The following is a 27,534-nucleotide window of genomic DNA, read 5'->3' as shown; positions in this document are numbered from 1 at the left end:
TGATCAGAGCAACAGAGTTCACGGCCCATGGGTAATGGCTTTGTGGGGTGATCTTCTGCCTCCATTTGTGTCCCTTTTAATCTGTCTCATAACCCAACATGAAAAATCAGGTTTTTTCATTTAAAAGATTTGGAAATCTTTAGTTAGTTTAACTCTCCATTACGTTCTACCTCTCGCTTCAGCACACAGAGCTTACCCTCTTTTAAGAATGTGTCAGGACCTCCCTGGTGGTCCAGTGGTTAAGAATCCACCTGCCAAGGCAGGGCACATGGGTCCAATCCCTGGTCCAGGAAGATTCCACATGCCACAGAGCAACTAAGCCTGTATGCCCTTTAGCCCATGCTCTGCAAGTAGAGTAGCCTCCCTACCCCCTGCCACTCGCTGCAACTAGAGAAAGCCTGTGTGCAACAACAAAGACCCAGCACAGCCAAAAAGTTTAAAAAATTGTAAAATTTTAAAAAAGGAATGTCTCAGTTTTCCCCACATCCTCTCATGGCTCCCCCATAACTGTATCTCAGACTACAAGTTGTCACCTTCAGAGGTACTGAATGGCTTCCCTTGTGGCTCAGATGGTAAAGCATCTGCCTACAATGTGGGAGACCCGGGTTCGATTCCTGGGTTGGGAAGATCCCCTGGAGAAGGAAATGGCAACCCACTCCAGTACTCTTGCCTGGAAAATCCCATGGACGGAGGAGCCCAGTAGGCTACAGTCCATGGGATCGCAAAGAGTCAGACATGACTGAGCAACTTCACTTCAGAGGTACTGGGGGAGCTCAGGAGGGGTCATGGAGGCCTGAGGGATCAGAGGCCCCATTAACAGGGAGCCCTAGGCTTCCTCACTCCTGGGGTCCACCCAGTGCTTTTTAAGACCTGCCTCCACATTGAGAGGTAGGCGAGCTGGAAGTGGAAGAGCTGGATGAGGGCAGGACCCACGAATCATTTAGAAACGATTAACCGACATGGAAGTCAGGTGATGGGAAGGACTCATGGGTACTTTCAGGAGTTTGTTGGTCACAGAGCAGGGGTAGCTCAGTCCTTCTAGAGTCTGTGCTGAGGGGAACCATGCCCTCAGGAGAGGACAGGAGGAACCCCGAGTGGACCGAGGTATGGCGGGTGAGAGCCAGGCACCTGTGATGTTGGGGCTGTGGGGCATGGATGCCACCAAGGGGAACCCTGGAGGGCCGGCCACCTCACTGACCCCTGCCAGCCTCACAGTCACAGGCACCCAGAGCGTCTCACTCCATCTCTCCGGCGGAGAGCACATTCCACAGCGAGTTCTGAAGGGCTGTGGAGAGCTTTGGAAGAGCCAGGAAACCTGGACCCTAATTGTGTCTGTGCCTTAGTTTGCTTGCTAATAAAATGAGACTTGGGGCTGGGGAGCCTTTCTCTTTTGAAGATCTGATTCCCTTCAGGTGGGATGAAATGACTATCCTTATCCCTACTTTGAGAACACAGAACTGAACCTGGGGCAAGAAAAAAAAAGGGGAAAAAAATGGGGATTTGGTCAAGGTTACACGGGTCGTTGAGCACAGCCAGGAACAGAATCGCAGGTCACTGGATTCCCAGCCTCTTGCTTCCCCACAGGGACTCCTGTGGGGGCGACTCAACGCCTTAATCCAGAGCGGGCCAGGCTCCCATGTCTGCAGACGCAGACCTGTGCAAACTTTGCAGGTTGTTAGGCCAAACAGGCTGGATTGCACACAGAGGAAACCTAATCCCTGTCTCTGGTTCTGCCCCAAGAATGTGAGCTCATCAAATCTAATGAAGTGAAGGCGCGCATTTCTGTGAAATCTGGCCTTAGGTGTGTTTAATCAGTTCAACCCGCTTCTAAGTACACCTGTCAAGACACTTACGTAATGCCTGCTGAGACCAAGGCACCTTGTTTGAGTCTGTTGGGGAAATACAGAGACGCCCAAGATGGGACCCCTCCCTCTCAGGGCTCATGAGCTGGGTGGGAGCCACACCCCAGAGCCCATAATAGAGGTCAGATGGCAGGATGGCACCCGACACCCCTGAAAGTACAAAGGAGGAGGTACATAGAGGCCAAACCCCTGGGAGGCCAGCCTCAGGTCCCCTTGGGAAGCGAGGGCTCTTTCAGGCATTATTCCCAATGCATCTCTTCTGTGTAGATCCCCTTGTTTTGCGGGACTTCTATTACGCAGCCTTCCGCTTGGACAGCAAGGAGATCAAACCAGTTGATCCTAAAGGAAATCAACCCTGAATATTCATTTGAAAGGTCTGATGCTGAAGCTGAAGCTGTAATACTTTGGCCACCTGATGTGAAGAGCCGACTCATTAGAAAAGACCCTGATGCTGGGAAAGATTGAAGGCGGGAGGAGAAGGGGATGACAGAGGATGAGATGGTTGGATTGGGATCATCAACTCAATGGACATGAGTGTGAGCAAACTCCAAGAGATAGTGAAGGACAGGGAGGCCTGGGGTGCTGCAGTCCGACTTAGCAACTGAACAACAACCCCTTTAGATTCTTTTTTGTTTAAACTTCTTGTTTTACATTGAAGTATAGCTTACTAACAATATTCTAATTGTTTCAGGTGGACAGCAAAGGGACTCAGCCATACATTTATCCATTCTCCCCCAAATATCCCTCCTATCTAGGCTGCCAGTTAACATTGAGCAGAGTTCCCTTGGTTCTTACCTTGAACGTAGGGGCCAGTCCACACCCTCTGACATCATATGATGAGTATTTTCTTGGAAGTCTTTTCCTAACAGTTTGTTCTGCTTGAAAAAAAAAAAAAAGTTGAAGCACTGCCTTGGCAAAGACCAAGCTCCAGAAGTATTATAGGAGGGAGCAGGAGATACTGTCCTCCAGATTTTTTTTCTTTCATGATTTACCCAGAGATCTTCCAAATTTCTATACCCACTCCCCACCTCCAGGGAAATGATCTCATCATAGCTCCTTGGCATAGTAGAGCTTAATGGTTTTTGTTTTTTTTTTAACTTTTGATGTTTTTATCCAGAGATCACTAGAAAACAGAGGTGAGATAGAGGTGCTGTAATAACTAAAAGTTGACTAATGTTTGTACAGGTAACTAAAAAATGTCACAGAAATAGCTACTGGCTACAGGAAGATAAGTCTCACTTAAAAAAATCTATTTTCTCCTTGCAGCGGATTTTTAGGGTTCTTTCTCATGTTCAGCACCATGAAACTAAAAGGCCTTATGGCCCCGGGGCAGTGCGCAGCCTGGATTTTCTTTGCTAAGGTAAGAGGGAGGGGGAGGGTGGGGAACCCATCTCAGGGTGGGGAGGGTGGGGAACCCATCTCAGGAGCTCCCGTGTCCAGTCTTCTCAGAGCCTGTGTGCTTCAGCTGGGTCTTCAGGGACTCATCTCTAGTTACTGACCCTGAATCTCATCCTTCACTTGTTTGGGTAACAATTTCCAAGGGCTTCTGCCTAATTTTAGGCTTCCCCTGTGGCTCAGATGGTAAAGAATCCTGCCAGTAGACACAAGTTTGGTCCCTGGGTTAGGAAGATCCCCTGGAGGAGGACATTGCAGCTCACTCCAGTATTCTTGCCTGGAGAATCCCATGGACAGAGGAGCCTGGCAGTCTACAGTCCATGGGGTTGCAAAGACTCAGACAAGGCTCACACAACTTAGTAGGGATGCACGCATGGTTGATTTACAACTTGTGTTAGTTTTTGGTGTATAGCAAAGTGAGTTAGTTATACATATATCCACCCATTGTTAGATTATTTTCCCATATAGGTCATTACAGAGTATTGAGTAGAGTTCTCAGTGCCTGCTATGTAGTAGGTTCTCACTAGTTATCTATTTTGTATATAGTAATGTGTATGTGTCAATTCCAATCTTCCAGTTTATCCTTCCCTCCCCTTTCCCCCCTCAGTAATCATAATGTTTTCTATGCCTGAGAGTCTGTTTTGTATATAGATTCGGTTCAGTTCAGTTCAGTTCAGCCGCTCAGTCGTGTCTGACTCTTTGTGACCCCATGAACCACAGCATGCCAGGCCTACCTGTCCATCACCAACTCCCAGAGTCCACCCAAACCCATGTCCATCGAGTCGGCGATGCCATCCAACCATCTCATCCTCTGTCATCCCCTTCTCCTCCTGCCCTCGATCTTTCCCAGCATCAGGGTCTTTTCCAATGAGTCAGCTCTTCACATCAGTGGCCAAAGTATTGGAGTTTCAGCTTCAGCATCAGTCCTTCCAATGAACACCCAGGACTGATCTCCTTTAGGATGGACTGGTTGGATCTCCTTACAGTCCAAGGGTCTCTCAAGAGTCTTCTCTAACACCGCAGTTCAAAAGCATCAATTCTTTGGCGCTCAGCTTTCTTTAGAGTCCAACTCTCACATCCATACATGACCACTGGGAAATATAGATTCATCTGTATTATTTTTTAGATTACACATACAGGTGATATCATATAATATTTGTCTTTCTCCATCTGACTTATATCACTTATATCACTTAGTATGACAGTCTCTAGGTCTGTCCATGTTGCTGCAAATGGCATTATTTCCCTTTTTTATGGCTGTGTACTATTCTGTTGTTTATATGTATCTCATCTTTATCCATCCTCTGTCTGTGGACATTTAGGTTGCTTCCATGTCTTGGTTATTGTAAATAGTGCTTCAGTGACTCATTTGAGAAGACCCTGATGCTGGGAAAGATTGAGGGCAGGAGGAGAAGGGGACAACAGAGGATGAGATGGTTGGATGGTATCACCAACTCAATGGACATGGGTTTGGGTAGACTGTGGCAGTTGGTGATGGATAGGGAAGCCTGGCGTACTGTGGTTCATGGGGTTGCAAAGAGTTGGATACGACTGAACACTGAACTGAACATTGGTGTGCATGTATGGGAAGAAATACATTTAACTAGATTGGGAGGAACTTCGGGGGAGTAGGAGAAAATTGGGCACAGAAGAGTCAGATTATAGGAGTCCCTAAAAGCCAAGCCATAGAGAGCATTGTGAACTTTTGAAAGAGACTGACCATGGGTAATTTTTTTCTTTTTTCCTGTACCTTATGGCTTGTGGGATCTCAAGTTTCCTGACCAGGGATTGAGCCTGAGTCCTGGCAGTGAAACCCTGGAATCCTAGGCCACCAGGGAGGTCCCCTGAGGGTAATGTTTTAAGCAGATTAATAAGGTGACAGTGCTTAAGACAGATTGGAAATGACTTCCAAGCATTTAGAAGAGAGGTGAATCAAGGTAGAGATGGCAGGAAGAAAGGTGAAAGGTCAAACTTGACTTACAATTTGATCTCGATCCAGGGATGGAACCTGAGTGTCCTGCATCTCCTGCATTGTCAGACGGATTCTTTACCACTCAGCCACCTGGGAAGCCTGACTTACAATTAGAAGGAAAATAAATTTTAATTACACAATTTGTCCTCTAGCTGCTACGTGATGTGATAAAATTAGCTAACAAAGACTCAGATCATTTTAGAACAGATTTTGGGGATAGCTTGGACAAAGGAATGATGAATATTGTTTGTTATTGTATAGTCGCTAAGTCGTGTCCAACTGTTTGTGATCCCATTGACTGTAGCCCACCAGGCTCCTATGTCCATGGGACTTCCCAGATGAGAATACTAGAGAGGGGTGCCATTTCCTTCTCTAGGGGATCTTCCCAACCCAGGGATAGGACCTGCATCTCCTGCATTGACTGGTGGATTCTTTGCCACTGAGCCACCGGAGAAGCCCAGTGATGAATATGCACGGTGACAAGTGACTCCAAGGTTTTTGCTAGAGACAAATGAGATCTGTGGCCTTAACAAACAGAAATGGGGGTGATTATGAAAGAACATCCTTTAGGAGAAAGCTGGTGATATACATTTTAGACAGATGTGTATAGTGATAAAACATCTGCATGGAGCTCTTTTGTGTTGGAAACATGGGGTGAAATGTAGGTGAGTGTTCAGGGATTTGTCCATTTGGGCTTCGCCTGTAGAAAGATGCAGTTGAAATCAAGAAAACCTATCCATCAAGGAGCTCACTAAGAGAGTGAAAGGATTTGGGGGGAGCAGAGCAGAATCTTAGGACTTAGCCTGGGAGAAACTTAGATGCCAGGGGCCAATAATGAGCAGGAAGGCAAAGTCATAGCTGGAAGGTAGAGGGAATCAGAGAAGTTCAGAGCAGGGAAGGAGAATTGTAAGGAGTAAAGCAGAATGCTACCCAAAGGTCAAAGTGATCACACTGAGAGTCTAGAGCAGGCATTTTGCTAAGCTTTGAGGAAACAGTTTAAGGAAAAGGGCAGGAGTGGGAGTGGGCAGGGGGGATCATAAACATCAATACCTAAGGTGTGGAGAGAAGATTGTGACTGGTGGTGGGCAGAGTTAATGAAGATAACTTCTTTTGTAGGAAAAGAGGGACTTGGGCGAGCTTGAAAATAGAAAAGGAGACACCCTGATACAGAGATTTCATGATGCTAGAGAATGAGGAGAAAATTTGGAAAATAAGTTGCAAAGGGAAGTGGAAGGAGTGTGTGTGTAGAGGGAAATGTAAAACCTTTTCCCTGGGCTTTACTTGAAGGTAAAGGCCTTCCCAGGTAGCTCAGTGGTAAAGAATCTGCCTGCCAGTGCAGGAGATGCTGTAGATGCAGGATCAATCCCTGGGTTGGGAAGATCCCTGTAGGAGGAAATGAGAAATCAAACCAGTATTCTTGTCTGGGAAATCCCATGGACAGAGGAACCTGGTGGGCTACAGTCCATGGGGTTGCAAAGAGTCAGACATGGCTGAGCACACATGCGCCCATGGGAAGGTAAACAGGCTGTTCTGAGTCATGTGGCAGAGAACCTGGGATTCCCGGGAGTTCAGGGGAGGAGAGACTGACTTTGATCACGATGCATTGAACCCCTTTAGTCCTCAGTTTTTTTGTCCATAAACCTAGGGATCTATCTGGACCAGAAGATAGAGAGATAATTAAAAAACATGATTCTGACAGGGAATGTCTCATACTTGGGACTAAATGCTGATGGCATCTATATCCAATTGTAGGATTATCTATTATGAAGATCTGCTGGGAACCATATCATTGATTGTCAGTGCCTACTTAGTAAAACGTGTGCCAGATTTTAAAAGTCTTTCATAGAACTGATCAGAATAAAGTAGAAAACCACGTAGCCATCGGACTTTCTTTCATCTCTATTATCAAATTCCATCTTCTCCTGGGGAAGATTATGTATAAAGGCCATACATACATTATGTATAAAGGCCATAAGATATGTATAAAGATTATACCAGACTGTTCATCTGTGTTCTTATTTAGAGTCTTTGTTATTGTTTTTTGTTGTTGTTGCATACATGCTCAGTCATGTCCAGCTGTTTGTGACCCCATGGATTTGTAGCCCAGCAGGCTCCTCTGTCCATGGGATTCTTCAGGCAAGAATACTGGAGTGGGTTGCCATGTTCTCCTCCAGGGGATCTTCCCAACACTGGGATCAAACCTGTGTCTCCAGCATCTCCTGCACTGGAAGGCAGGTTATTTACCACTAGTACCACCTGAGAAGCCCCTGTGAGATAATGTATGTAAGGATAAACCACAGAGTGGTTTATGCAAACACAGTATGGTGTAGAATCACTTAAACCCTGACCAAGATTGAATTTATGAACTGGGTCTGAGTCCTAACTTGGCCATACTTTCTAGGTGTGCACTTTGTTTTCTCATTTGTAAACAAATATAATAATGTCTACTTTCAGAGAGGGTTGAATAATATTTAGACAGCCCTGGAATAGTGAGCGTCGGGCAGCTGACAGGCCCTCCTTGGCCCCGTCGACCCCTGGTTTAATTCTTCCACCAGATTAACCAGTGATTTCCTGAGTCTGTATTTTCCATTTGTATTTGCTGGTTCTAGATTGTGAATTGAGTTGGGAACTGCGTGCTCCAGACTCTGCTCAGAGATCTAAGCTCAGGAGAATAGACCCTCTCACAGTGTATTTCATGAGACACTGCCTAACAAAAGATGCAATTGATGTACCATTCACAATGTTTTTCTGCTTATATAAAGAGTCATTGATTCAGAGCAGTTGCTGTGCCTGTGAAAATGTGTGTTTGTTGGTCTCCATGGAGACCACCTCTGGCTGTTCCGTGACCACCAGACTTAATTATACACTGGGGTTGCCAAGGGGTCCTGCAGAGCTGTCTCCATAACAACATGTCCTTGTGTAGTAAAAGGACCGCAGTCCTGAACTGTTTTCCATTTAGGAGTTTCTCTTAAAAGAGTTGAGAAGGTTGTGCTGGGAAGTAGCAGCCTTCTTTTGATTTATCCTTAGGAAGAACTCTTGAGTGGATAGGAATTGCTCTGAGTTTTGACCTCCTCTTCCTCGGGTTGTTTGGCCAGGTCTTGGGAGCATGACCTGGCATCTTCCTTTTTTCCAGTGGACATGTTGACATTTCTCTTGACCTATTGCCAAGATATTGAACTGAGAAGGAAGCTTGGCTAAGTGAGTTTCAACGTGTTTTAAGTACAGGATGAATTTGTGAAAATGTCCTCAACAGATGCTGTGATGGTGTTTGGAATTTTCAAATGTCTCCCAAGACCATGGGGGAAACGCTTGCTGTTCCTGGTGGAACTGCAAAAAAGAAAAAGAAGAAGCAGCCTAGTGTCTTTTTTAATGGAATCACACAGATTTCAAAACTTCTAAATAACATAATCTTTTTCCATCAAATTTTTTTTCTGATGTATTTGTAGGAAAGTTTCAGAGCTTAACATAAAGCCATACCTTGAACTTCTGAGAAAGTGACAAGTAAACAAATCCTTCATGTTCTGGAATAGATGTAGATTCAGTTTCTGGTGCATACATGCTTGTTTGTGCATGCGTGCATGCACACACACACACACACACACACACACACACACACAGATTGTAGAAAGATCCTGAAAGTACAGCTGTGACCTCCATCACGCTTTGCTCTCTCTAGTTCTAGTCTATACTGAACAGAGTGTTAGTTCTCCTCTGTCTTCTATTTCCTACTCTGTACAACTCTTACTTTTTTTTTCCAGTTTCATACAAATATAACTGTCACATAGCACAGTATTAGTTTAAGATGTGCAACATATTGACTTGATATTTGTATATACAGATGATCACCATGATATATTTAGTTAACATCCCTCACCTCCGATAGTTACAAAAAATATAGATTAGCTTTGTGAATTTGCGTTTCATCCTCATCCGTGTGATTCTGGTTTAGTATACGTGCTGCTGAAACAAGCACAGTTACTTCTTTTTCTTTATCATCATCATCCTCCCCATCATCTTCATCACCATCTGTTGGGTGTGGAGCGCCTGTTGCTGTCTTTCCTTGCTTCCTGGGTGGTAAAAGGTAATCCCCAAAGAGAAGGTTACACCCCTCAATTTATTATTGGCATGGTGTGCTCAGTCATGTCTGACTCTTTGTGACCCCATGGACTTTTGCCCACCAGGCTTCTCTGTCCTTGGGATTCTCCAGGCAAGAATACTGGAATGGGTTGCCATTTCCTACTCCAGGGGACCTTCACGACCCAGGGATCGAACCTGAGTCTCCTGTGTCTCCTGCATTGGCAGGCAGATTCTTGAACCATTATGCCACCTAGGAAGCCCTTCCCCTCACTTTGGTATTTGCATTTCTTCCTATTTTCTCAGCTTCTTTAGACTCCTCACTCGTTCTTCCTGTCATATTTAAAATCTCATTTGAACAGATTACTTTCTGGGTGGCAGTTTCATATTTCTTTATTTTCTTCCTCAAGCTGTTATTCAGCACCTTGATGTGTTCTGGAATGGTCTGATGAAAAGAAATGATTCAACCCAATGTAGCTTTAGCTTTTTTTAAAAAATTTTTCTTTTTAGCTGTAATTTTTATGTTGAAAGAATGTGCTTACAAAATCTAATTATGACTGTTTCCTAATTAAATCATTTTTTCTTTTTCACAGTCTAAGTGGCTAGGGCTATGAGAAAAAATTTTTCATGGAAAATGGAAACTTAGAGGCAGCAGCATAATTTCCTTTACAGTCTCTAACTGGGCAATAATAACATGTCTATGTCTTTCCATGACATCACCGCTGAGGCGACGGGAGCATGAAATAGCAAGTTCAGAAGCTGCTCTCTGTTTGTTGAACTATATGGAAACAGTCAGCAAGAAGCTGGTTATCTGGGAATTGCTCATTTATAAGCAAGGTTTTCCCAGAGGACATGTGAGAGGGGAAATACAGTTTTGGACTAGGGGGGGAAATTAAATTCCATTTCCTTTTGTCAAAATAATTCCTAGGGAAGTGAGTGATGTTAGTGGACATTTTGCTATTTTGGATAAGGTTGTTGTTTTTTCTTGTTTCTGATTATGAACTGAACTCCTGTTTTTTTTCTGGGCTATTTTTAGTGCCATTGATCATCACAGTGCTCTCTGCTGCAAAAATGTGATAACGATTCTGGACTTCTCAACTTTTGACCTGAATGAATTTGCTTTAAAGGAAATACCCGGAATTTCTGCTCATGTTCTGACTGCAAGGTTTATAGGAATTCTGTCAGTATCCAAGATAATTTATAATACCTAAATTAAAGTTATTGGCAATACAAAGAGCAGTTAATTGGGAAAGTTTACAAGGCCTCCACTGTGGGGATGAATTGACGTTTCCTTGGTTCATTGTGGATACAATAAATGATGGCTGAGTTAATGCTTATTTTATGCATCTTTGCAGGCTTGTGCACTCAGATTAGAAATAAAGGTACAATTCTGCACGTATCTTGTAAAGTCCCTTCCACTGCCCCCAGTTATGCTCTTATAATGTATGTGCCTCTTTCTTTAGCTGTGCCCTGAATCCTGTTTGAGTTCACTTTTCCTTATGAAGATCTTTTGTCCCAATCATTAGATCCAAGTTCCCCAGGGTGTGGCTGGGACACAAGGTAATTAGCAGGGTGCACTTCACCATCTGTATGTGCCCAAACCAGAGGGCAAGCTTCAGGCCTGTGTCATTGGAGAATGAGCTGGCAGTCAGAGCTAATAAAATGAAGCAGTATTTGGGAAATCAGAAGGAGCAAACTTTCATTATGGGAAAGCTAACTTTTTTGTTGTTGTTTTGTTTTTTAAATTTATTTGGCTGTGCCAGGTCTTACTTGCAGCCAGGGATGGAACCCAGGCCCGCTGCATTGGGTGCTCGGAGTCTTAACCAATGGACCACTAGGGAAGTCCTGGGAAAGCTAAGTTTTGACACATGATAACAGAAAAGAATGACATGTGGATTTGAAAAACGTAGTAGACATCTACTTGGTGCCATTTTGGGCAAATAACTTCTCTCTCCCACAGTGCCTTAGAGACATCTTGGTGACCTGGCCCCTGGGGGGCCCCAAGTACCCCACTGGATCTTGCCCCATACTGTTCTCCTGTTTTATCCCCCTAAGTGGAATTTGCTTAAAGTTCCAGTGGCTCAGATGATAAAGAATCTGCCTGCAATGCAGGAGACCCAGATTCGATCTCCAGGTCAGGGAAGATCCCCTGGAGAAGGGAAAGGCAACCCACTCCAGTATTCCTTCCTGGAGAACTTCATGGACAGAGAAGCATGACGGATTACAGTCCGTGGGGTCACAAAGAGCAACTAATATGACTGAGCAACTAACATCGCATAGATAGTCATTTGCTCATTTTTTTCTTTAGAAAATGCCCTCCCTGACAAAAAGTAGTCCAAATTTGCTCCCCCCGCCCCGACCCCCTCACCCCGACCCCCTCACCCCGACTCTCCATCAGCACTTTAAAGTGACTCAGGGGCTCTTTAGGTTAAGATTTCTGATGTTGTTTTTGTTTTTTTCTAAGTAGACTGCGTCAAACTGTAAGGTCAGGCAGTTCAGTATTGAACACAAGCTGTTATGGGACACCAAAACAGCCAGTTCGTTAGTCAAATGTGTGGCAGAAAAGGTTTTTTACAATCAACAGTTAATTGCCTGATATTATGTAAGATGTACTAAGTCGCTTCATTTGTGTCTGATTCTATGCGACGCTATGGACTGCAGCCTGCCAGGCTCCTCTGTCCATGGGATTCTCCAGACAAGAATACTGGAGTGGGTTGCCATGCTTTCTTTCAGGGGATCTTCCTGACCCAGGGATTGAACCTGTGTCTCCTGCATTAGCAATTGGGTTCCTTATCACTGGCGCCATCTGGGAAGCAGATGTTATGTAAGCTAGACCACATTTGACCACGTGTTAGAACACATATGTAATTGTATTTGATTGTTTTTGTGCACATCTGGGGGTTTGGGGTAGTAGGTTATGAGAGGAACAGGCTGTCTCTGGCTACATTTCCACATCTGTCTTCTTGTCATGTGACTTCTGGGGGTGTTGCAGGGGATACAAAGAGATACCCCTCCTTCAGTGATTTGAAATGAACTTCTTTTCTAATGTCTTGAGTGTTCTAGCTATCTGTCAAGGACAGAACATATCTAGCGTATTCCAACAAAAAGGGAAATGGAATAATTGCCAAAACGTTCCTTCTCAAAGTGTTGAGCTCCCAAATCCTAACAATCCTGTATTGTTTATCTTAAAAAAAAATTTTTTTTTTATTAGAGTATGGTTGATTTAGGGCTTCCCAAGTGGCACTGGTGGCAAAGAATGTGTCTGCCAGTGCAGGAGATGCAAGAGAAATAGGTTTGATCCCTGGGTCAGGAAGATCCCCTAGAGGAGGGCATGGCAACCCACTCCAGTATTCTTGCCTGGAGAATCCCATGGACAGAGGAGCCTGGAGAGCTACAGTCCACGGGGTCTCCAAGAGTCGGACACTACTTAGCATGCACCCGCAGATAGTTGGTTTACGGTGTTGGGTTAGTTTCTGCTGTATAGCAAAGTGAATCAGTTGTGCCTGTATTAACACATGTATCCACTCTCTCTTAGATTCTTCTCCCATAGGCCCTTACAGAGTTTTTTCCATTTATTATTTTTTATTGACGTGTAATTGCTTTACAATGTTGCGTTAGTTTCTGGTATACAACAAAACAAATCAGCTCTATGTGTATATATATATTCCCTCTCTCTTGAACCTCCCTCCCACGAAATCCTAACATTTTCAGGGTGCACAGAGAGAAGTAAAAAACTCTGGCATGGTCATGTGGGAGCATACATTTGGCAGTTTGGAACAGGAGTGCCGACACCACTTACAGCAGGGTTTATAAGATGGGAATGCAAGCCTTGAGGTGGTGAGCATGTCTCTGACTCTCACTTGAAGGGAAAAACCAGCCCAGTTCTGAGCCCAGGGAAATGGTGCTTTTTCTACTGGTATATCCCTGCTCTGACATCTGAGTTGAGCTTCACCACGTGAACCATTCAGATCCCGTCAAGTCCTGATGCATCTTTTGTGAAGCCAGTCATGCTTATTCTTATTTTCAAGTTATGCTCAGACAGTTGACTGTTCACTCTAAGAATTATATAATCATGACTCCATTTCAATACTCACACCTCCTATGAGGGTTTTCTTTTCCCTGAAAAAAAATTTTTTCAAATTTCTCTGTGGGAAGTTGATATATTCAACAGAGATTCATAGAGTGACCTGTCACAGTCCAGGCTGAGAAGATGAGACAGCAGAGGGAAGTGACAAAGAGCCCTGCATTTTGGAGACAGAGAGGATTGGATAAAAATCCCACTCTCCAACAGTGTAACTTTGAAAAGATTCCTTAGCCTCTGGATGTATCAGTTTTCTCATCTGTAAAATGGGAATAATTGTATAACTTTCACAGAAATATTACAGAGATCATTTGAAATAATGTACTGTTGTTGTTGCTCAGTTGCTTAGTCCTGTCTGATTCTTTGCGACCCCATGGACTGCAGCACGCCTGGCTTCCTTGTCCATTCTCTCCCAAAGTTTGCACAAACTCATGTCCATAGAGTCAGTGATGCCATCCCACCACCTCACCCTCTATCATCCCCGTCTCCTCCCACCCTTAATCTTCCCCAGCATCAGGGTCTTTTCCAATGAGTCAGCTCTTCGCATTAGGTGGCCAAAGTATTATAGCTTCAGCTTCAGCATCAGTCCTTCCAATGAATATTCAGGGTTGATTTCCTTTATGGTTGACTGGTTTGATCTCCTTGCTGTCCAAGGGACTCTCAAGAGTCTTCTCTAGCACCATGATTTGAAAGCATCAATTCTTCGGCGCTCAGCCTTCTTTTTGGTCCAACTCTCATATCAGTATATGACTACTGGAAAAACCATAGGTCTGACTACACGGACCTTTGTTGTTAATAATGTATGTTGAGCGGTTAAAGTTTGCTCATATTAATTGAAAAGAATAAGCTTTTCCCTTGCAGATGGAGAAGCGTTTGAAGTACTCTTTGTATTTTGGATTTGGCTACAATTTGAGAGCTGCTGACTTGTATCGTTAGAAAACCTTCGCTTCTGCTTTGTCCCAGTTTGATGATCTAGTGTCGAGAGGGATTTAAAATGACCAGCTTCAAGTGGCATCCTACGTTTTAAAGTTCTTTTTTCAAGTAACTCAGGGAACCTAATTTATCATTTGATCTAACATTTTGGAAGCCACAGATGTCTATTCTATAAAAGAAAGGAAAGAGGAAGCAGCGGTCCTAAGGTTGATGGATGAGCCTTCAGTAGGGAAATGCAGCTTTCAGTCTGTGCTAGTTCGGTTGTCAGAGAATGGGGGTTTGAGACAGAAGTGGTTTTAAATCTGACATAGAACCACACACCCACCAGAATGACTAAAATTAAAGAGACTGACAATACCAAGTGTGGGTGAGGATTTGAAATAATGCCTGGTTTAGAAAACACTGAAGCTAAACAAGATTTGTTATGACTAGGCAGCCTCGCTCTTGGTTTATACCCACAAGAAATGAAGACATATACCCGCAGCAAGGCATGTTCAGTGGTAGGGAATTAGAGGTGATGGTCCCACGACTCTGTGAATAGAGTAAAAAACTTTTTTTTTTTTCTTTTTGCCACACCACGCAGCTTGTGGAATCTTAGTTCCCCAGTCAGGGACTGAACGCATGCCATGGCAGTGAAAGTACCGAGTCCTAACCATTGGACCTCCACGGAATTTCCCATACTAAACAACTATTGAATTGTATGCTTTTAACAGGGTGAATTTTATAATATGTACATTTTATGTCAGTAAGACTTATTTTTTTAAAAATCCATAATAGGAATATCCACAGTAGTTTTACTCATAATAGCCTCAACCTGGAGGAAGTAGTCCATATGTCGGTCAAGGAGAAATAAATTTTGGCCTAGCCATACAATGGACCAGTACACTGCGATAAAAGAGCCTATAGCCACAAAAGTGATTTGGATGTATTGATTGGGAAAGAACCTTGTGAGATGCTGAAAGGGTTTGTTTTCTTTCTAGCGGTGGTTACATGGGTACTTAAAGATGTAAACATTCAACAAGCCCCACTCTTAAAGTTTGAGCTTGTCATGCACTTTACTGTATTTGTGTTATAATTCGATTTTTACAAGTCTAATGCAGGTGCTGCAAGGGTGTGGTCCTCAGAAAGAACAGCTGAGCCGCTTCTCCAGCTGGTCCCTGGGAAGCCCAGGTGTTGGGGCCGGCAGACCCTCCCGGCTCTGACCTTGACCCTGTCTTTGCACTGCAGATGGCCTGGGGTTTCGCTTACTGGAGAAAGAGAAGAGCCCACAGGCTGGAGCCTTGCTGATCTGGGCGCTGGCCATCAGTTCTCTTGAATGTCATGGTTGGAGAGGATTTCTAATCAATATTCAGCTCAGTGCCAAGGCAAAGAAAGTGAGCCCAGGCTTCCTGGTAGCATTGCAGAAGTATTTATTGTTCTGCCTCTGTTCCACAGGCTTCATTGTTTCTTCAGTAAGTAGTAGCCTCTGCTGAACCCTCTCTCCTTGACAGAGGGGGCATTCGATAGGCTCCTGGCTGCACCCGGAGGAGGGTGGGTCCACGATCGCTCCCTTCACTCAGGCTTCCTGGTTTCTTTGATGGCACCCCGGCAGGACCACAGTGCATATTGCTCTGTTCTTAGCTTTCTAAATTATTCAGGGGATACTCCTTGTAAATTGCATGGGGACTGCCTCACTCTAGCCAGCTGCCCAGGTTTTCTAAGTTAACTGATCTCTGATTTTGGGGGGGAAAAAAAAGTAATTATATATATATACACACACATATGTATATATATATGAATGTATGTAACTGTGTTTACAGTTTAAACTTCGGAGACAGGCTAACATTAGGGATATTTTGTTGTTGTTGTTGTTCAGTCGCCAAGTCATGTCCAACTCTTTGTGACCCCATGAACTGCAGCATGCCAGGCTTCCCTGTCCATCACCAACTCCCGGAGTTTGCTCAAACTCATGCCCATTGAGTCAGTGATGCCCTCCAACCATCTCATCCTCTGTCATCCCCTTCTCCTCCTGCCTTCACTCTTTCCCAGCATCAGGGTCTTCCAGTGAGTCAGTTCTTCACATTAGGCCAAAGTATTGGAGTTTTAGTTTCAGCATCTGTCTTTCCAGTGAATATTCTGGGTTGATTTCCTTTATGATTGACTGGTTAGGGATATTACTCTGCCTTAAAAAAGCGAAACTGGATCATTTGTAGAGATGTAGATGGCTTAAAGCTCAACATTCAGAAAACTAAGATCATGGCATCTGGTCCCATTACTTCATGGGAAATAGATGGGGAAACAGTGGAAACAGTGTCAGACTTTATTTTTTTGGGCTCCAAAATCACTGCAGATGGTGACTGCAGCCATGAAATTAAAAGACACTTACTCCTTGGAAGGAAAGTTATGACCAACCTGGATAGCATATTAAAAAGCAGAGACATTACTTTGCCAAAAAAGGTCCGTCTAGTCAAGGTTATGGTTTTTCCAGTGGTCATGTATGGATGTGAGAGTTGGACTGTGAAGAAAACTGAACGCCGAAGAATTGATGCTTTTGAACTGTGGTGTTGGAGAGGACTCTTTTTTTTTTTTTCTTCATTTATTTTTATTAGTTGGAGGCTAATTACTTCACAGCATTTCAGTGGGTTTTGTCATACATTGACATGAATCAGCCATGGAGTTAGATGTATTCCCCATCCCGATCCCCCCTCCCACCTCCCTCTCCACCCGATTCCTCTGGGTCTTCCCAGTGCACCAGGCCTGAGCACTTGTCTCATGCATCCCACCTGGGCTGGTGATCTGTTTCACTGTAGATAATATACATGCTGTTCTTTCGAAACATCACACCCTCGCCTTCTCCCACAGAGTCCAAAAGTCTGTTCTGTACATCTGTGTCTCTTTTTCTGTTTTGCATATAGGGTTATCATTACCATCTTCCTAAATTCCATATATATGTGTTAGTATGCTGTAATGTTCTTTATTTTTCTGGCTTACTTCACTCTGTATAATGGGCTCCACTTTCATCCATCTCATTAGAACTGATTCAAATGAATTCTTTTTAACGGCTGAGTAATATTCCATAGTGTATATGTACCACAGCTTCCTCATCCATTCATCTGCTGATGGGCATCTAGGTTGCTTCCATGTCCTGGGTATTATAAACAGTGCTGCGATGAACATTGGGGTGCACGTGTCTCTTTCAGATCTGCTTTCCTCAGTGTATATGCCCAGAAGTGGTATTGCTGGGTCATATGGCAGTTCTATTTCCAGTTTTTTAAGAAATCTCCACACTGTTTTCCATAGTGGCTGTACTAGTTTGCATTCCCACCAACAGTGTAAGAGGGTTCCCTTTTCTCCATACTCTGGAGAGGACTCTTGAGAGTCCCTTGGACTGAGAGGTGATCCAACCAGTCCATCCTAAAGGAGATCAGTCCTGGGTGTTCATTGGAAGGACTGATGCTGAAGCTGAAACTCCAGTACTTTGGCCACCTCATGCGAAGAGTTGACTCATTGGAAAAGACCCTGATGCTGGGAGGGATTGGGGTCAGGACGAGAAGGGGATGACAGAGGATGAGATGGCTGGATGGTATCACCGACTCGAGGGACATGAGTTTGAGTAAACTCCGGGAGTTGGTGATGGACAGGGAGGCCTGGCGTGCTGCGATTCATGGGGTCGCAAAGAGTCGGACACGACTGAGTGACTGAACTAACTAACTAGATGGACCCACAGAGTGTCATACACAGTAAAGTAGGTCAGAAAGAGAAAAACAAATATCGTCTATTAACGCATATGTGTGAAGTCTAGAAAAATGGTACAGATGAACCTATCTGCCGGGCAGGAATAGAGGTGCTGACGTAGGGAATGGATGTGTGGTCACGGGGCAGGGAGATGGCCTGGGGGATTGGGATTGACTTGCGTGCACTGCTGTGTGTGAAATAGATGGCTCGTGGGGACCTGAGGGCAGAGAGCTCAGCTCGGTGCTCCGCAGTGACTTAGATAGGTGGGGTGGAGGGTGGGGAGTGAGGTCCAGAAGGGAGGGGATGTATGTATGCGTATGTATGCATGTAGCTGATTCACTTCATTGTACAGCAGAAACTAACACAGCATTGTAAAGTAACTATACTCCAATTACAAAAAAAAAAAAAGCTGACTAACATTGAGTGGTTTCTCCCACGAAGTCGTTCTGCCTGCCTCTTGGGGACACATGTTGTGTGTCTGATCATGGACCTTCTTGGCTTCGGCTGCAGCGAAACTCCTGAGCCGCCGTCTCCTCAGCTGTGTGTCCCCTTCCCACCACAAAGGTAGATGTATCTGGCATGGATTTGGCGTAATAGCCTCATCTCTGCTTCCCTATCTTTGTTTTCCTGCTCCCTTTATCTCTCTTATCTACTTCCTACAGACATGTTGAGTCTGTAACACTGTCTTTTTAAGCTTCTTGAAAATTCTCACTGGAACAAGTCAAGGAGTAAATCAAATTCCCCCTGTCCCTTTCAAAAAAAGTTGTAAGTGAAAGAGTAAAATGCAATCCCTGAGAAATGCCTTATAGGTGATTCCTTTGTCTTAGGGATGGGGAAACTGAAATCCAGAGAGGGGGATGGCCGGTCTGAGGTTAGTCAGTGAGTTTGTGGTTCAACAAGGGGACACTGGAGACTCGGAGTCCCGAGGCTGTCTCATAGATGTGGCACAAGAACAGATTAAGGTGAGCTCTTCTGAAGTCCGAGTTCAGACATCTGATGAAACTACACGCCCCGTTGTCCTGGCCCTGGCTGCCCATGGTTTAGGGGATTTTTTGTGTGTTTTTGGCCACACTGTGCAGCTTGTGGGATCCTAGTTCCCTGACTAGGGGTCAAACCCTCACCCCTACATTGGAAGTGTGGAGTCCTAACCACTGAACCGCTAGGGAGGTTCCTGCCCATGGTCTTTAAGTGAATAGGATTCCCATGGGATTTTTGTTTTCAATACCTTGCAAGGAAAAAGAGTTTTCCAGCCATTGGTTTTTTCCTCTCTCTTCAGGTTTTCTTTGGCTTTAATGGTGGCCTCCACCCACCTCACACTTTCCATTTCCGTTAATACTAATACCCAGTGGCTTAGAGTTTGTGAGCTTGTTCATACTGTTCCTTCTATGTAGAAAGCCCTTTCCACCTTTCCTCACCTGGTAATTCTTAACTGTCTTTCAGCATCAGCTCAGGAATAATCTCAGTGTGGGACTTGTTCCCATAATTGGGCACACCCACTTCTTGGCATGAGTGTGTGCTCAGTCACTCAGTTGTATCCAGCTCTTTTCGACTAGTCCTCCAGGCTCCTCTGTCTGTGGAATTTCCGATGCAGGAACACTGGAGTGGGTCGCCATTTCCTCCTCCAGGGGATCTTCCCGGCCCAGGGATCAAACCCCTGCCTCCTGCATGGGCAGGCACATTCTTTACCACTGCCAACACCTGGGAATCCCATACCCACGTCTTAGCACTTGTCATAGGATATAGAAAGCATTTTCTTAGTAACCTCCGGAAATGGCTAACCTAGAATAAGGGTGCTCGGGGCAGTTTCTTACCTTTTCTTTTTATCTCTTTAGTTCCTAGCCAAGGGAATTTGACCTTAGCTTCATTCCAGCAATAATTCAAAGCCCTTTTCCTCTTTCCTTTCTAGTTCAGTGAAAGCTTCTTCTGAAGCAGTTCGTTGTTTTTTTAGCTTTCCTTTTTTAAACTCTCCAAAAGAGCAAGGAATAATGTCTTAGCTCTGGCTGCCATAACAAAATGTCATAGATTGGGAGGCTTGAGCAGCAGACATTTATTTCTCACAGTTTGAGAGGCTGAGCAAGGTGCCAGCAGGGTCGGCCTCTGGAGGGAGCTCTCTCCTCGGGTTGCAGGTGGTGGTCTTCTGTCTACATCTTCACATGGCAGAGAGAGGGCACGAGCTCTCTGATCTTTTCTTATGAGTTCACTAAGCCCATCACGAGGACCCCACCCTCATGAGCTCGTCTAACCCTAATTACCTTCCAAGGGCCCCATCTCCAAATACCATAACGTTGGAAGGTAGGGTTTCAACATGAATTTAGGGTGGAGGACAGGCACACAGTTTAATTCATAGGCAAAAAGTGCACGGGTGACCCACTGACATTTTGCAGTGAGTGCCAAGAGTACATGGGTGACCCACTGACATTTTCCAGTGAGTGCCAAGAGTGCATGGGTGACCCACTGACATTTTGCAGTGAGTGCCAAGAGTTGGGAGGCAAGAGCTAGAAAGTCTTCATGGTTTATAGAAATTCCTCAGGTGGAACTGAGCTGGTGGAGTGAGTCTTGTGCAAGCTTTGTCTGTTTCTAAGGCGTTCTCACTCTGGTCATGTGAAAGTGGGTGTGATCAGACCTGGATCTGACGTACAGCCCTTGACATCATGGACTCCCTTCTCCCAACTGATCCTCCTTCAGGAATTGTTGGGATTACGTACAGAGGCAGGTTAAAACTAGCAGAAAGGTGTTTTTTTTTTTTTACCAAATGAGTACCACATTTCCTATCTTGAAACATTGCAAGCAGATTTTTTTCTCTTTTTTTACTTTCTCTCTCTCTCTTTTTTTGGCTGCACTGCCTGGCATGTGAGAGCTTAGTTCCCCAACCAGGGATTGAACCCATGCCCCTTGCAGTGGAACCATGGAGTCTTAACCACTGGACTGCCAGGGAATTCCCTGCAAGTGGGTCTTGCTCTGTATCTTTTGGTAAATCTATTCTTTCACTTCCATTATTTCCGAGTATAACAATATGAAAGTGAAAGTCACTCAGTCATGTCCGACTCTTTGCGACCCCATAGACTATGCAGTCCATGGAATTCTCCAGGCCAGAATACTGGAGTGGGTAGCCTTTCCCTTTTCCAGGGAATCTTCCCAACCCAGGGATTGAACCCAGGTCTCCCGCATTGCAGGCAGATTCTTTACCAGCTGAGTCACAAGGGAAGCCCAAGTATTAAGTATAACAATAATGTAAAGTTATTGTTAAATCAAATGGAGATTGAAAAAAAATCCTCATGGCCTTGGAGTAAGTATAATTATGGTGCTTTTATTTAAGGCTCATTTGAGCTTAAATTCATTTCATTGCTAAAATTTGATGGCAGTGATTAGATCCATTCTGTGAGTGAATCAAAATAACTTAGAAAATAAAAACACTTGGGTCCTCTTCTTTCCAGAAGCACAGAGTAACTGCTTAGCTGGGAGACTGAACAACATTTTAATCAATAGGACAAAAGTTTGAAAAATAACTTTGGCAGAAATCCATCTTTACAAAAGTAAGTCTGTCAGTAGATGAGTGTATTTACTGAATAGAATGGGCTTCCCTGGTGGCTCAGATGGTAGAGAATCTGCCTGCAATGCAGGAGACCTGGGTTCAATCCTTGGGTCAGGAAGATCCCCTGGAGAAGGGAATGGCAACCCACTCTGGTATTCTTGCCTGGAGAATTCCATTAACAGAGGAGCCTGGTGGGCTGCAGTCCGTGGGCTTGCAAAGAGTCCTAGATGACAGAGCGACTAATACCCTGAATAGAATGAGACTGAAAAAGTTGAAAAAAAGTACTAGAATGAAGAATCTATCGAGTCTATACCAGGCTGTCACTGAATTGAATTTGAAGGAAAATTAGTCTCAAATTCTTCTTTTGTCTTCAACAATTGGATGTTCTGATTATATCATTTTGCCCTTTATACTTCTTGCAAAGAAACAATACTTGGGGTAAAAAAAGAAGAAGCAATACTTGGCAAATTGTAGCCCCTTTATTTATTTATTTTTTAGATTTTTTTTTTTTTTTTTGATGTGGGCCATTTTTAGTATTTATTGAATTTGTTACAGTACTGCTTCTGTTTAATGTTTTTGATTTTTGGCCCTGAGTGATGTGGGATCTTAGCTTCCTGACCAGGGACTGAACTCGCACCCCCTGCACTGGAAGGCGAAATCTTAACCACTGGATCCCCAGAGAAGTCCCAATAGCCCTTTTATTTAAAGAATTATAGTATGTTATAGAAAACAAAACAACCAACAAAATCAGATATTTTAGGATGAGCAGAAGTGGAATGCCCACAGAGATAGATGAAAGGCACCACCCCACAGGTGCCAAGGAACACCGCTTCAGCAGACATGATATTAATATGGCCTCTTGAGAAATGTTTGAGTACTCAAGAGAAACGTCTGACACCCAGCTCTCAGGGAGAGCCAATACTTTCTGGCACTGCTGATCCAGGAAGATTGTGGGTCCCAGATAAAAGGTCCAAAGGTCCACAGATTTCTAAAAGTGAAACCAAAGGACCAGTGCCAAATGGTATAAAAAGTCACAGGTCTTTTCAGCACACAGCATGTGTTAAAGATGTCAGAGTTTTGCTATTTAAATTCTTCTGTTCATTTATCCTCCCTTCTTGGGATGTAGACTAAGAGAACATATGAGACTTCCCTGGTGGCTCAGTGGTAAAGAATCCACCTGCCAATGCAGGAGACATGGGTTCGATCCCTGATCCAGGAAGATCCCACATGCCTCGGAGCATCTAAGCCCATGTGCCACAACTACTGAGCCTGTGCTCTAGAGCCTGGGAGCTGAAATGACAGAGCCCATGTGCTGTAACTACTGAAGCCTGTGCACCTAAAGCCTATGGTCTGCAACAAGAGAAGCCACTGCAGTGGGAAGCCTGCATACCACACTAGAACATAGCATCTGTTCTCTGAAACTATAGAAAGCCCATGCACAGCAACGAAGACCCTACACAGCCAAAAATAAATAAATAAAGTGTATTAATAAAAAAGAAAGAGAACATATGGACAAGGCAAGTGGGAAACAAATTGGAATTGAAAAACTCAGCCTTGGTTTAGAGACATAATACTTTCTGTTCCTTGTAGGAGGCATGCCTTCCTCTCTACCCTCCACTCCCATCCCAACAGGTGGAGACAGAGGGTAAAGAGAATTTTATTGCATGGATTCCAGAGAAGAAATAAACCATGTAGAGTTTGGATTCTTGCCTTTAAAGCGCTGGAGTCCCACTAACAAGCGTAATGAGCCTCATCAAGTGTACAATCAGATGAATAACTTTTCCCACTAGAGTGATCTTGGAAGAGATTGAAAGGATGAAAGGCAGAAGATTTTCCTCCCCCTAGGCAGAGAGAATCATGAGGACAGAAAACTGTGTGTTCCTCTCACCTCCAGTTTGCCCGATTAATCATCATCAGTTGCATCATATCTGACTCTGTGTCTGAAGAGAAGGAGACTGGGCCTTTGAGAAAGCTCTGTTACTGCTGGCCGTTACATACAAGATCCTAGACTATAATAAAAAGACAAAGCCAATTTAAATTGTAATGATGAGTTAATATGATTGTTACTGATCAGGAAGGTGTTCAGAACAAATCAAATAAAACCCCACCTTGCTAAAGAATCCATCTGCCAGTGCAGGAGACAGGGGTTTGATGCCTGATCAGGGAAGACCCCATATGCCGAGGAGCACCCAAGTCCATGCACCTCAACTACTGAAACTGTGCTCTAGAGCCCAGGAAGCTGCAACTACTGAGCCCACTTGTCGTGACTGTTGAAGCCCACATGCCCTGGAGCCTGTACTCGACAACAAGAGAAGCCACTACAGTGAGAAGCCCACATACTTCAACTAAAGAGTAGCCCCTGCTCATCCCAACTAGAGAAAAGCCCGAGCAGCAATGAATACCCAGCATAGCCATAAATAAATGAATAAACAAAATTATTTCTTAAGAACAACCCCCCCCCCCCCCACGACATCCTAGGTGGCTCTAGGGAAATTGTGGTCAACCAAACCTGGTTTGAAAAGCAATGCCTTACCATCTCTCTGCGTCTTAGCTTTCTCATCTGTGTAACAAGGGGAAATCCTCTGTTTCCGAGTAGAATGTTGTGCATTGTGACAGGCCAACATTCAACTGAAACAACTGGGAGAAAAACAAATCAATTGCAAAATATCATATTTTTAAAGTAATCCGAGATCTATGAAGGCAATGAGAACCAAATTAGATATATTTCCAGAGAAGGAAGAACCCTGCCTAGGTATACTAAGTAACACAGGTTATTGTTTTTCCCAGAGTGGGGTTGGAGGATGAAGGATAATTGTTGATTCTGGGTGTGGCCTAAGGATCTGACTTAGTCCAAGAAGAGGAAATATTCTGTGGGAAGGAGAAACTAGCAGATCTTTTGGCAGTCGTGTGGAACTGGCTTGATCGGTTGGAAAGGAGAGGATCCCCAAAGGCAAGTCCAGTATTCCCATGAGACATTTGCTGAGCTCTGAAGCAGTTCTGGGGGATGCAGGCTCGCCCAGGAAGGCAAAGCAAAAGCTCATAATATTGGGGGTACTAGGAAACAAATTCTGGTTTTATTTTTTGCAGCAACAGCATTTGAACTTTTTTAGCTCTTTATTTGATATTGGTGTATAGCCAGTTAACAATGTTGTGATGGTTTCAGGTGGACAGCAAAGGGACTCAGCCATACACCTACATGTATCCATTCTTCCCCAAACTCCCCTCCCATCCAGGCTGTCACATCACATTGGGCAGAGTTCCCTGTGCTATCCAGAGGTCTCTGATGGTTATTCATTTTAAATATAACAGTGTGTACATGTTCATCCCAACTCCCTAACTGTTCCTTCCCCTCATCCCTGGCAACCATAAGTTCCTTCTCTAAGAGAGACAAAATCTTGATAGAAAGAGGACCCTGAAGCAAATATATCATGAGTCTTCACCTAAAGACTGTTGCCAGATTTTGAATCTATATGGGATGAGAAGCTAAGAAGCTAAGGTCAAAATTTTTGAAAGGCAGAACTTACAGGAATGAGAAGACAGATCAAGCTCTTAAGCATAAGTCTCGGAGGGCCACACCTGAAGGACTAGGTAAAGAAGAGGTGAATTAAGCCTTACTAGAGCTACAGCTCCAGAGAAGGCAATGGCACCCCACTCCAGTACTCTCGCCTGGAGAATCCCATGGAAGGAAGAGCCCGGTAGGCAGCAGTCCATGGGGTCCCTGAGAGTCGGACACAACTGAGCGACTTCACTTTCACCTTTCACTTTCATGCATTGGAGAAGGAAATGGCAACCCCCTCCAGTGTTCTTGCCTGGAGAACCCCAGGGACGGGGGAGCCTGGTGGGCTGCCGTCTATGGGGTCGCACAGAGTCAGACACGACTGAAGCGACTTAGCAGCAGCAGCAGCCGAGCTACAGCCCATCAGATTCACTCAGTCCTTGATTATAGTTCCTTTATACACAGTGTTCAACATGTAGTTGTAGAGGACTTCTGTGATGATCCAGTGGTTAAGACACCATGCTTCCACTGCAAGGGCACAGGTTTGATCCCCAGTCAGAGAAGTTCTGGATGCCGCTTGGTATGGTCAAAAAATAAATAAATAAAAACTCAAAGTTGTAGACATGTGAAGAGGCAGGAACACTGGCTGATAAAAAAAAACACTGACAATGTAAACACAAAGGATCTGGATTTTTAGAGCTAGTGATAACTTAAAGTGACTATGAAGAATATGTTAAAGAAAATTGAGGAAAATATGAGTTAAATGATAGAATTTCATTGCAAAATTGGAATCTGTAAAAAATACAAAGTTATTACTGAACTGAAAAACTATATGTCAAATTAATAACTTAGTGGATGGGTCTAAGAGCAGATTGGACTTAGTGTTACAGAATTAGTGAAGAACAGAGAGAAAAAATTATGGAAGTACAGAAAAAAGCATAAGAGACATGGAGGAAATTCTCAAAGTCTAATATATAGGTAATTGAAGTAGAAGGTGAAGAGAGAAGCAATGTATGAAGGAATAATAGCTGTGAATTTTCTAACACTGCTGAAAGGCATCAACCCACAGCTTCAAGAATCTCACCAAACCCCAAACAAAAAATATAAAGAAAAGTAAGTGTCAGGGCTTCCCTGATGGTCCAGTGGCTAAAACTCCACTTCCCAATGCAGGGGGACTGGGTTTGATCCCTGGTCAGGGAACTAGATCCCACATGTAGCTACTAAGACCCGACACAACCAAATATATAAATAAATATTTAGGAGAAAAGTAAGTATCTTTAGGCATATCCTAGTTAAACTGTTGGAAATCAAAGATAGAGAAAATCTTAAAACCAACCAGAGGAAAAAGACACCTCAAATTTAAAAAGTAATTGACTTTTCAACTGAAACTATGAATACCAACAGACAGGGAATGACATCTTTAAAGTGTTGAAATTTAAGGGAGAAATTAGATAGTCTGAACACGCTATTCCTTTATTCTTACTTTATATTTGTTTATTTTTACTTATTTGGCTGCTCTGGCTTTTAGTTGCACTATGTGGGATCTAATTCCCTGACAAGGGATCAAACCTAGGCCCCCTGCATTGGGAGCTAGGGTCTTAGCCACTGAACCACCGGGGAAATCCCAGTGTTGTTTTTCAATACCTGGAAAAATAATGGTGAATTGTATATTTTAATGAGGTGATACCAGACACTGTTAGTGGCTGTGCCTGGAGTTTAGCATGATTTGTCTGTCATTAATAATTACACTGATCCTGGAATAAATCACAGGATTGATATTAAATTAATTCAATATTTTAAAAACAATGAACAGAGTTGTCAGCTTTAGCTGTGGTTTCTGTCAAATGGATTTGGAATAGTTTCTTTAGTCCTAGGTGAAAAAGAGAGCCTGCTCTCAGATGATACATTTTTGTTAGATTTACTCCTGAACCTAAAAGACAGGCACGGCTGGTAACATTCATATGTGAATCTGTGACACAGATGGACTCCAGGACGGTCTGACACATGTGTCTACAGCGTGTGAGAAAGCTGGAGTCCTCCCATCTCTGGAGATGGGACAGCACCATCTGGACAGTGTTGGAGCTGAACAGTATGAAGCAGAATTCCTCACATTTTAGCGTGCATGCATCTCACCAGGGGAGGAAGGGCTATTCCCTTGTAGATGGTGCTCAGGCAGTCTGGGGTGGAGCCTGAGATCCGGCCTTTCCTCCAGTCCTCCAGGCTCCCAGATGGTGTTGATGCTAAGGGTATAGAAGACAGCTGTTCTTCTTTCTGCCCAGCACTTTCCCTACCTTCCTCCAGAGAAATGTTCCTTCCTCCATTCCCACCGTGAAGTTCAAGGGTGAGCTTCCATGTTCTTACCTTACTCTGTTTCCCAGACCGTAGTCAGGTGGTTTGCGGACCTATCAGAATCTTCTCTGACATTTTTAAACTTGGAACCAGAGAACCAGTCTCAGATCTTCTCAGTGGAGATAA

General features: G+C 44.0%; 1 protein-coding gene across 5 annotated transcripts in view; it reads left to right on the top strand.

Annotated features, from left to right (window-relative positions):
* The window catches only part of TMEM241 (transmembrane protein 241), a 119,558-nt gene that overhangs the window by 68,625 nt on the left and 23,399 nt on the right, over positions 1–27,534 (top strand). For all 5 annotated transcript variants that reach the window (XM_070452744.1, XM_070452741.1, XM_070452743.1 and 2 more), the window contains one exon: positions 3,129–3,222. In XM_070452744.1, the coding sequence (XP_070308845.1) occupies positions 3,129–3,222 (94 nt within the window). The remainder of the gene's footprint in view (positions 1–3,128; positions 3,223–27,534) is intronic.

The sequence above is a fragment of the Odocoileus virginianus genome, chromosome 22 (assembly GCF_023699985.2).
Source record: "Odocoileus virginianus isolate 20LAN1187 ecotype Illinois chromosome 22, Ovbor_1.2, whole genome shotgun sequence".
Taxonomy (NCBI): domain Eukaryota; kingdom Metazoa; phylum Chordata; class Mammalia; order Artiodactyla; family Cervidae; genus Odocoileus; species Odocoileus virginianus.
Note: the sequence above shows the minus strand (reverse complement) of the source record. Positions and strands in the feature narration are given on the sequence as shown.